Source organism: Salvia hispanica, chromosome 2 (genome assembly GCF_029641045.1).
Source record: "Salvia hispanica isolate PSC_SH4W2 chromosome 2, Shi_PSC_v1, whole genome shotgun sequence".
In the NCBI taxonomy this organism is placed as follows: domain Eukaryota; kingdom Viridiplantae; phylum Streptophyta; class Magnoliopsida; order Lamiales; family Lamiaceae; genus Salvia; species Salvia hispanica.
Window position 1 is genome coordinate 4,762,592 of NC_142693.1, and position 10,981 is coordinate 4,773,572.

The 10,981-nt window shown below is 38.8% G+C and overlaps 2 protein-coding genes and 1 pseudogene across 2 annotated transcripts; 2 read left to right on the forward strand and 1 right to left on the reverse strand.

Moving 5' to 3' along the window:
- The first annotated feature begins 2,294 nt into the window (after positions 1-2,294).
- Positions 2,295-6,394, forward strand: LOC148931463 (uncharacterized; annotated as a pseudogene).
- A 223-nt stretch (positions 6,395-6,617) lies between these two features.
- Positions 6,618-7,253, forward strand: LOC148931464 (uncharacterized). Its single transcript, XM_089064012.1, has 2 exons — positions 6,618-6,695; positions 6,885-7,253. The coding sequence occupies exons 1-2, from the start codon at positions 6,618-6,620 to the stop codon at positions 7,251-7,253; spliced, it is 447 nt and encodes a 148-aa protein (XP_088920138.1).
- Positions 7,254-7,921: 668 nt separating this feature from the next.
- On the reverse strand, positions 7,922-10,776 carry LOC125194751 (protein FAR1-RELATED SEQUENCE 5-like). The gene is made up of 4 exons (XM_089064793.1): positions 10,719-10,776; positions 9,476-10,238; positions 8,554-9,360; positions 7,922-8,468 (listed from the first exon to the last, which is right to left on the reverse strand). Exons 1-4 carry the CDS (start codon positions 10,774-10,776, stop codon positions 7,922-7,924), a joined length of 2,175 nt encoding a protein of 724 aa, XP_088920919.1.
- Positions 10,777-10,981: the final 205 nt, after the last annotated feature.

A 10,981-nucleotide genomic window follows, 5' to 3' on the forward strand; every position in this document is an offset into this window, starting at 1 on the left:
TTTACATTTCTTAAAACTCATGCCGAAACCAACATGGACAAATTCACATGGGATGGAGGGAGTACACTAATTTTATTCTACACCACATCCTATTACTCTCAAACTTTTTTTTTTGGTTTTTAATATTTTTAGTGTTTTCATGTATATTATGTATGTATTTAATTTTTTTTCCATATTTTAGAATTATATATGAGTAGATTTAAACTCTCATTTATTAATTACTATGTACACCATTCTAATTGTCACATTGATTGAGCATACTACCTCATATTGCTGATGAATGTATACAGGGACGAATCTAGAAAATGATCATAGAAGGGGTAAAAATATATATGAGGATATTTAAAGTGTTTGAGGAGTGGCATTTAAAGAAGAAACTAATATTAATTTTTTTCTACAATAGAATTTATACATAGATATAAAATTTTGAGGGAGGGCATTTGTCCATCCACCTTGCACATTAGATCCGTGCCTGAATGTATAGTGTATACCATTCGTTGATTATAAAATTTGTTATGCAGATATTGACAAAATAGCATTTGTCTAGCTAGATTTATGTGCTCCATATTAGCAAATGTATATATACGATGGAAGCTAGATATAGAGAATTAATTTGATGGTATAGTTATATACTCCATCCGTTCCATAGTAATAGAGACATTTCATTTTACACACTTATTTTAAAAAAATAATTATAAATAATTAAAGTGGAGAAAAAGTAAAGTAAGAGAGAAAATATTGTAGATAAACATCTTCTCTATATTATTCTTTCTCTTACTTTACTTTTTCTCCAGTTTAATTATTTATAATTATATTTTCAAAATGAGTGTGCAAAAGAAAATATTGTAGATAAACATCTTCTCTGTATTATTCTTTCTCTTACTTTACTTTTTCTCCAGTTTAATTATTTATAATTATATTTTTAAAATGAGTGTGCAAAATGAAATGCCTGCTTATTTATAAAGGAATACTGGTGTTTGATTGTGATTGTGGGTGATGTCCTGAATTTTGAGAGAAATATTTGCTTGGGAAAGACGATTAGTAAAAAGAAGTCGACGAAAAATGGAAAGGAAAAAAATAAAATGAAGAAAAATTGTTGCTCAGAATCAGCGTCTCGTAAATGACACTAGCGTAGCAAATCCCATATATATATATATATGGATGTAATAAGATGACAACCCTCTTTATTGTAACACCATACCACCATTTTAGGCCATTGGATCTGAAAATCGTGTGCTTGTCATGCTGCCACGTGTAAAAACACGGAGGGGTAAAATAGGAAATTTCGAATTTTACGTTACCAGATTGCAGTGCTGTTCATTGAATATTGCAGTCTTACCACAACAATATTGCAGTTTACCACGACTGCAATATCTAATACAGTAGACTGCAAACCCGTGTTTTTTCACGAAACTTAATCCTAGGCGTCCATAGATGAGATCTAACGGACTATATTGGTGGTATGATGTTATCCTATCTATGGTGGCACCCTACCTCCGTGTTTTTACACGTGGCAGCATGACAAGCACACGATTTTCAGATCCAATAGCCTAAAATGGTGGTATGGTGTTACAATAAAGAGGGTTGTCATCTTAGTACATCCATATATATATATATATATATATATATATATATATATATATATAGGGGAGCATTAAGGTACTTTTACCCCTTAGAGTACTATTTCCTTCTTAATCACATCCATTAGATTATAGTAGTGGACGGTCAAGATTAGATTTATGAAATTAATCCCGTGTTGCATTATGAGTAGCATTCTGTGCACTATAAGGTTATAATAGTAAAAACATAATGTCTGAAGCACGTTTCAAAACGGCAGTTCCGATAATTAAGCGGGATTTTGATACACCTTCCAACTTCTTACTCTCTCTCTCTCATTCTATCAAATCGAACTAGATCAACCAAAATTCTCTCATTTTTCGGAACAAGCCGAACCCTAGCCGCCGCCGTTGAAATAGCTTTGAACCGGCGGCGACTTCGAAGCAGAATTTGACAGTGAAAAGCAACTGGGTCGACGATTCTGGGTCTCAAAGTTCAGGGTTTAGGGCGCGAGCGCCGTCGGTCAAGTGTACATCTCCGTTCCTCGTGTAAGGTATGAGTATTAAGTCTCGATTTTTAGTAAATTTTCTTTGAAAAATGTGAAATAGTGAGCCTTAGATAATGGGGTATCAAAATTTGGATGTTTTTTGTTGTTTTCTGAAAAGAATTTGGTTTGATTTTAGGGTTTTCGGTTGTATTCGTCCTCAATTTGAGGATTCTTGTCGACCTTGCTTTAAATGTTCGAATTTTGTGGTTCTGGTGTATTTTCTAACGCGATTTCTGGTGGTGTTGTTGTGTGGGTTAGTTTTGCGATGTCGAAAAGAGGCCGCCCCTACAAGAGCCAGCCCACGCAGACCGAAGGTGAGAATGCTGAGCCTTTATAATAAAGCGATTGTGTGTTTTTCCATTGTTTGTTTCATTATTTAACGTTCGTTGTGCATTTTATGGTTATTTGTTTGCATTACCACTCTTTCACATAGGTGGGTAGTTGTTCTTCTCAGTGGTTTCAAATTTCTAAACATTATTCCTTGAATGTTCTGAATTATTCGTTTGGGTTTCATCATTATTATTCTGTAGTGCGTTTAAGGAGAAGTTTCATACGTTATTCAAAATTTTTGGTGCATTTTATTCCTGTTTTTTGGCATTAAAACTGTATTCCATCTCTGTTTTAATGTTGGTAGAAGTGGTTTACCTTTTTTTTACATTATTGAGTTCTTTTCCTGCATTCTATGTATTTGTGTTAGTTTTGTTGATGAAGGTGTATAGTTGTAGTGCTTATTTGGTGCATTGCACTCAATATTTCAACATTATTGACCAGTTTTTGTGCATTTTGGTCCTGTTTTTTGACAGTAAAACTGTATTCCATAGCAGACATAATGTTGCTAGAAGTGCTTTACCTTTTGTGTACATTATGACGTTATATTTATGCATTATTCGGTTGGATATCAACATTATAGAAGTTGGTTGCAAATTCTAATGTGGTTGGTGCTTTTTGTTCCTGTTTTTTTGCATTACAACTGAATTCCATCTCTGCTTTAATGTTGCTAGAAGAGGTTTACCTTTTTTTGTACATTATTCAGTTCTTTTTCTGCATTATTTGTGTTTGTGTTAGTTTTGTTGATGACGGTGTGTAGTTGTAGTGCTTATTTGGTGCATTGCAGTCAAGATTTCAACATTATTTAACATTTTTTGTGCATTGTGGTCATGTTATTTTGCATTACAACTGTATTCCATAGCTGATTGTAATCGTGGTTGCTACATTATTAATTGTAGTTGTACACTTATTCCTTTTTGCAGCTTCCAAACACCCAAGATTGGCTATAGAGCAGGCTGTGGAAGATGTACTGCCTTTATCAGTGGCACAAAAGTTTAGAGATAGACTAAAGGAACAGCAGATGGCAGAGGCTAGTACCTCAAGTGAAGATGCGGAAAAGAGGAAGACTCGAGGGAAAAAGGTTGACCATTTATACACAAGGAGCACCACAGACTTTGTGAATTTTTTGAAAGAGCTGACCCCACGGCAAAAGGAAGCAGTGGAAGAACTCGGATTCGGGGCCATGCTACACTACAACATCAGCGAGATCCCCGGGTACATCGCCTTCTGGGTTCTCAACTCATTGAATCTTGCACGCTGCCAGATACCGTTATGTGGCGGTGGAGGCTTGACGATCGATGAGGAAGATGTCCATCTGACGTTAGGTTTTCCAAAAGGGCCAACACCAATCTCAAGGCCAGTTGATAAGCAAACCGAATTCCAGTTCAACGACTACGTTGCAGAACGTTGTGGAAAGAGTCGTTACAAAATGACAGCGGCTGATGTTGCGAAGGTGATTAAGCAGGAGGTGAACGGTGGTCCTGATTTCAAACGGATGATCATGTTCATGCTAGAAAATGCAGTAATTGAGACACCGGCGGACGGTAACTTGAAGCCGAAGATTCTACACTTCATCGATGATGTTGATGGGATTAGGAGTCTCAACTGGTGCGGCTACGTCTTATCAGTATTGGAGGCCACTTATCCTACATGGAAGAAAGGGGATACTATATATTTCACCGGGCCTATGCACTTTTTATTGGTAAGTGAAACCCTCTCTGCATGAAAAGTGAATGTTGGTCATATTGAAGCATATTTCATATTTTGTTTTACTTATGCATTACTGTCAGTCATTTCTTGCATTAAACATAGTGTGTTCATGCATTAAGCTTAGCAGAAAATGTATTATTGACCTTCAGTACCTCTGTATTTTCCAGTTGACGTATGTGGACCGCGTGGTTCACATCCGGAGGCGGGTCAGCCGGGCCTGGCCAACACTAAAAGGCTGGACGATGGAAAACTTAAAAAAAAAAGAGGATGCCGAGCGTGATCAGTTCGGTACTGGAAGGTTGGAGGACCGTGTTGATAAGGAAAAGTATTTGATGGATGAGGAAGCTAGGAGGTTGCAGGCTGTGAACAGAGGAGATGGTGCAGCACCAAGCACAAACAGAGCTAAACGTATACGAGATAAGTTCATCGCTTCAAGTCTGCTGATGGGCCATGCCATCACGACGTGGGTAGAGGATTTCAAGATGATACCCGTTGAACTGCTGGAGGATCCCGGCATCCGAGTAGGGAGTCAGATAGGGAAGAAGTTGCTGGGATTAGAGGATGAGATTGTAGTTCAAGATGAAGAAATAGTTACGCAATTGACTCAGGCAAGGCAAGACGAAGAGGAGTACAGTCCAGAGTGGATTGAAGAGATGGAAAAAATGATGTCGGCGTATGACAAGAAGAAGGAGATTGCAAGAGGCTTCGATAGGCCATCTTTTGTGCTTGAGGGTTTTGAATGTCCTGACCCGTTTGCGTCATAGCAAACACAGCCGACAGACATGGCTGGTGGTTCAGGGACAACGAACAACGTTGATACAGCCCAAGATGACCCGGTTGGTGCTGCTGACCAAGGAGAGGACATGCCCATACAAGATCAAATAGGCAGTGATATCCCTGATAACACGGCAGGAGATGCTAGCGGTGCACGGGTTGAGAAACCTTCCCGCTTGCATAGGTCAGGAGCAGCAACTGAGGTATGCTTCAAGAAAATAAATGATTAAGTGTTATTAGTTAGTATCATTATTACACATTTTTTGTATGTGTTGCCTTGTTTGCAGGTGCGTAGAAGCAGTGTCGAAGATGATGGGAAGGATAGGGAGAATGCAGCGGCCAAGAGTAAAGCTGGGAAAGATAAAGACAATTCAAAGAGTGCAGCCGTGGAGGACACCGTCAAGGTAAATATATGCCCCGAGCATTACTTGCATTGGGTAATAAAAAACTTTCATTATATGCCCCAAGCTGTACATTATATGTATATATTACTGCATTCATCAGTTCATTTTGCTTAACTATTTTTTCAAATAACCCAGACAACCAAAGGGAGACGCATTGAGGTTCCACCAGCCAAGAGAAAACAGCCAGCTAGGGAGGGAACTTCGAAGGCAGCAAAGGGCAAACAGATGGACATTCGGCAAGAGGTTGAATATCTAAATGGAGACACAATTTTATGCATTATTAAGATGATGTCATGCATTGTTGAATTGTAATATTTTTTTCTTGTTTACAGGTACAGACTGGTGCACCCCTTAAGGGCGTACAAATTGGTGTTGCGAGAACAAATGAGCCACTACAACCTGTAGTTCCTAAACATGGTGGTCGAAAGGTTGGTGATCAAGAAAAAGCGAGAGGGAAACACATCGCACAGGAGTCGGATGCGGATGAGGTATCAAATAGCGTAGTTAATTCAAAAACTAAAGTAATAGATCCACTAATTGCTTTATTTGTGTCTTTATTTTTTTCAAGAAGGGAAAAGGACGATTGAAGAAGCCTAGTCTGGCTGCCCGGTCTCCATTCAACGAGAGAGCGGTTAGACTGACGGCAAAGCCACACACAGTGGACAAGCAAATCTACTACTGGGTTCTTAACACTGCGGAGAAGAACAGGTAAAAATTATACTTTAGATATTCTCATTTTTGGGACATGTCAATTTGTTTTAACTGGCTAAACATGTACAGGGATTCAGTTGTCTACTACGACAACTTTAAGAGTACTGTGCAGATCGAGATGCAGTCATTAGCACCATTCAAGCCAGTGTCCCCCGATGTTATCGACACATGGAGCTCTTACCTGAATACAATGGAAAGGAACAAGGCACCAGAGACAGTTTCCAGGCTTTTCTTCTCAACAAAACCATGCGTGAGTGTACACCGTTCTCTCCATGTTTCTGTCAAGTTTGATACGGCTAACCCAAACAAACTACAGATTCAGTCAATGGTGGACGCACAACCCGAATGGACCGAAGAATTCTAGTTTGATACGTTCTGGACCAGGGTGTTGGAGGAAACAATTGGAACGAGCATCTATCAGTGGGACAAGTATGAAATGGTGAGTTATAGTGAAATAATGTAGTTGTTTCGTAGCTGTAATGGAGATAATAATGTGTTGTAATGGTACTTCCGTTGTGCAGATCTTCTTCCCAGTTTGGGGAGCATACCATCAGTATGTGGTCTGTTTTGATCTTCGAGATTCCAATATGAACATCATTGATCACACCTTGGCGGAGTCACACGGGACCTTTGGAGAAAAATATGGGGAGACACCCTCTCTTCTGGTAATATAGATTACACCACATAATTTCTGAATTATACAACACAATTTCTGCATTACTCATCCAAAATTGCACATTATATTCCAGTTTCACATTCTCCATTTCTGAATTATACACCAAAATTTATGCATTACACATCACAAATTGCACATTATATTTCAATGTTAATTTGTTTTTTTTTTTGTCGTGTAGAAAAAATTCTTTGCAGCAGCCCTTACGAAGTCCAAGGTTTCAAAAATGGCGGCACAGGTCAGAATATGTAGTGCGCATGTCGTGACAATGCCGTGGAGGAACAACAGTGCCACAATGGACACGGGGGTGTATGTGATGAGGCATATGGAGACGTACTTCGGAGAGAGGGAGAAGGATTGGGACTGTGGTCTAACTGGCAAAGGAACGAAGAGCCTAGAATTGTTGCGAATGAAGTTTACAACTGCTCTGCTAACTTCTCCACACAACTCGAAGTCTGGGACCAACCAAACACAAGCCACGAAGCATTGGATGGATAAGCTGGCTAAATTCAGCTTTGAAAGGTGGGTCGAGAATCATGGGATCGAGTGAACTAGATAGGTTTTGATTTGGATATGAACTAGATGTTTTTTTTATGATGGAAATGTGAACATTGAAGTTAGGGGTCCGAATGCTTTGGATATGGTGGATTGTTTTGGATATGTTGGTACTAAATGTTTTGCATACCCCTGAACTAGGTCATTTAGAATGTTTTGGAAATGTTGGTACTATATGCTTGTTGCACAAAACTGGTAATGGTTTCTTAAAACTTAATAATTACAAATTATTGCCTAATAATGTAAAAAATTCAGGGAATAATGTATTAGAAAAGTATAATGCATATAAGGAAACAAATAATGTAAATTACTCGATTTATAATGCATTTTTCCGTGAATTTTGTGAAGTTACATACCATTGCATATAACACAATAATGTAATACTTATGCATGGTTAATGTTTGTAAATATCCATATATTGCACGGTGATTCACATTATGCAAAATACTATGACTCCAAAACACCCGGCTCCTATAATAAATCAGAATACGTTGCACGTAGTAAATTAAAATAATGTAAAAAATAGATAACAATAATACACAAAAAAACTTTAATAATGAACAATCATTTTTAAATCCTTGTTCAATGTGTGAAGAAATAGACTTAAACACTGCGCATAAAACGCAAAACAAAGAAAAATAATGCTGTTTGATTGATAATAAATCAACATTTCCTCTTTCCCTTACGCAGCTCATTCTCTATTTCAAGCTCTTTAAGCATTGGACAATTTGTAGAGTCATGATGACACAACTCATCGCACGCCTTACACCGTCTAAGGGGCCTAGTAGCATCCTTGATAGCCTTTTCTCTCTTGGAAATCAGACGACTAGCGGAGCTGCTCGCGTGCCCCTTCGTCTTTACCACATCCGGAGGGTGGACCTCGACGACTTCCGGCCTTTCCATTCCATAAAACTGTTCAATCATGCGCCTCTTCTCAGAAACAGATGTTAAAGGAGTTCCAGCTTGAAGTGAATTACACAGTTCCTCTAGTCCACCTACGAATGCACGAAGCACATCAATGTCCGTCTCAAAGCGACGAAGAAAACCATAGAACAGTGAGATCCCTTGCTTTGAAACGTTTTGCCTTTCATCAACAAAGGACTGTGTAGGTAAAGTATCATCAACATGTCCATGGACAGCCTTAGCTAGCGGGGTCTTCAGCCATCTACTTGCATAGTAGTCATCCGGAATCTTTTTCACTTCATTGTTCCTAAACAAAAAGAATATACTGCCTAACGAAAAGTTTGCAATCGCATGAGTATGACTCGTCACTCTTATCATGTCTCACAAAGTACGAATTGCGAAGGCTGTCTCCGAGTTTGTAGGTGTCCACCATGTCTGCAGACGAGAAGTCCAAAACGCGGCATCTGTCATTTCCCTCAACAATCTCCTCTTGTATTTTCTTGAACATACTATCTGTGTACAGAGTAGAAGCATGTTTCTCGAAAGGAAGAGCAGTGGCCAATATAGGTAGGGCAGTCGCGTCTTGGTAGTCCAGCTTTATTCTACTATTCCGCTGGAAATCCACAGCTTGGTTGAAATTCAAGTAGAATTCGGCAATGTTGTTGCGTGGCTTCAGAAATTTTTTATAGAAGCTATTCTCTGACTCAGAAATAGAGGTGGTCCTAATCATCGAGCCCATTGGGAAATCTCTGAAGTATGCAGGTATCCATAATTGCCTGTAGTCGTACAATGTCTTCAACCAACCATGGTCTTCCAGGTCATAACGTTCAAGTATTCCATTCCACTCTTCTTCAAACTCATCAGGTTCTAGCAGATCCGACCAGACGCAGGCATTGAACTCTTTCTTGAAATCTTCGTCCCGCAACAACCGACCAGGAACTTTATTGGCCAACTTGTGCATGATATGCCACATACACCATCTGTGGCGAGTCCCAACAAGAATCTCTTCAATAGCCGATCTCATCCCCAAATCTTGATCTATAACAATCATCTTCGGAGCAACACCCATACATTGGACAAAATGTCTAAACAGCCATGCAAAAGCGCCGGTCTTCTCGCTGCTTACCAAACCAGCAGCGAAAGTTACTGGTCGCCCATGATTGTCCTTTCCCGTGAAGGGCGCGAAGATCATACAATACCTGTGTAACATAAGCCGGCATAAGTCAAGCAAAGAACATGTATAATGCATATATAGTATATATTAATGCATATAATAATGTACGTATTAACTGTTTTAATGCACGACAGGTATACCTATTTGTGTTGTATGTTGTGTCAAAAGCCACAATATCACCGAACATGTGGTAATTCCTCTTCATCAAACCATCACACCAGAATAGAGCAACCAGCTGGTCGCTAGCATTAACCTCGTACTCATATGTGAATGCCTCGGACATCTCTTTCTTCCTAGCCATATCATCCAAAACCATTTGTACGTCAATACCATGAGCGTATGCTTTGATGTCTCGTGAAGCATTCCTTATATCCCCAACATTGCAGCCAACGAGCTGAAAACCACCTAGAATTTCCTTCAGCACATTAAACGTGAGCGTGGGACCTATGTTAGCCTTTGAACAATCAAGGATAAATTGGTGATGTACGTCGTCCAACTTTCGATTGATTGACATGAACTGCTGATGCTCTGTTCCAACCATGTAATGGTTATGAACTTCGTTAAACTCCTCGACAGTATAACCTGAAACTCCTCCGTCGGAGAAGAACTTGAATGAGATATTGGCTTTACAACCACAACGCTTGGATAAACGTCGACGTTTCAACGAAAAACCAGACCGTGCATTTGCTTGGTCATCCACGCACGAGTTCTTGCTGCCTTCCCTGTTGCATACCACCTTATACCAAGTAATTATACCATCAGTTTTTCTCGTTTGTGATTTGCGAGTATCAAAACCAACAGCCCGGGCATACACATCGTAGAACGCAAAACAAAAATCCAGTGATTTGAACTTCTGGCCAAAGACAGGCTTCAAATCTTTCGAACACTCAGGTACAACAACCACTGCACAGAATCACAAAAAACAAAAACTCAGCTAACACAAACATTATGAACCAATTAAACTTGCATTATCTATCTACCAATGTACATTATCCAGAACTAAATCAACATTATATATATCTAATAACACAACACCTTAGTTTAATTAACGCGTCTAACACAACATAAAACGTGAATTATCTATCTAATAATGTAAATTATATAGTACTAAATCTACATTATTTGTAACTAGTACCACAACACCCGAGATGAATCAACGTTTCTAAACCATAAACAAGACAAACTAATAGTTGGATTATTTATTCACAACTTTACATCCAAACCGCCCGTCCATAAACCCTAGCCCATGCAAACTCAATTGTAAACCCTAGGCGATCCCCTTTAATTAACAGATACAGAATGTCAAAGAAGGCGCTAATATGTGTGATTTGGATATTAATGAAACGTAGATACAAAAAACGATGACTTCTCGAAATTAATTACCTTCATCCATGTTTGAATCATAAGCTTGGTCCATTGTTGAGGAACCACCTTCTTCCATTGTATTCACGATAATATTCCAGGAAAACTCCGAAAAATGGCCGATAATTACAACCAAGGCAATATTTGATTTTTAACGAAGAACTAATGTTGAAAAATGAAAGAGAAGAGAGGTTATTTTCACGGTGAAAGAGAAGAAAAAATTCTAGAGAATAATGAAAAAACCAACGCAATATTGTGTGAGGAGAAAATCTTGGACTTTCCAT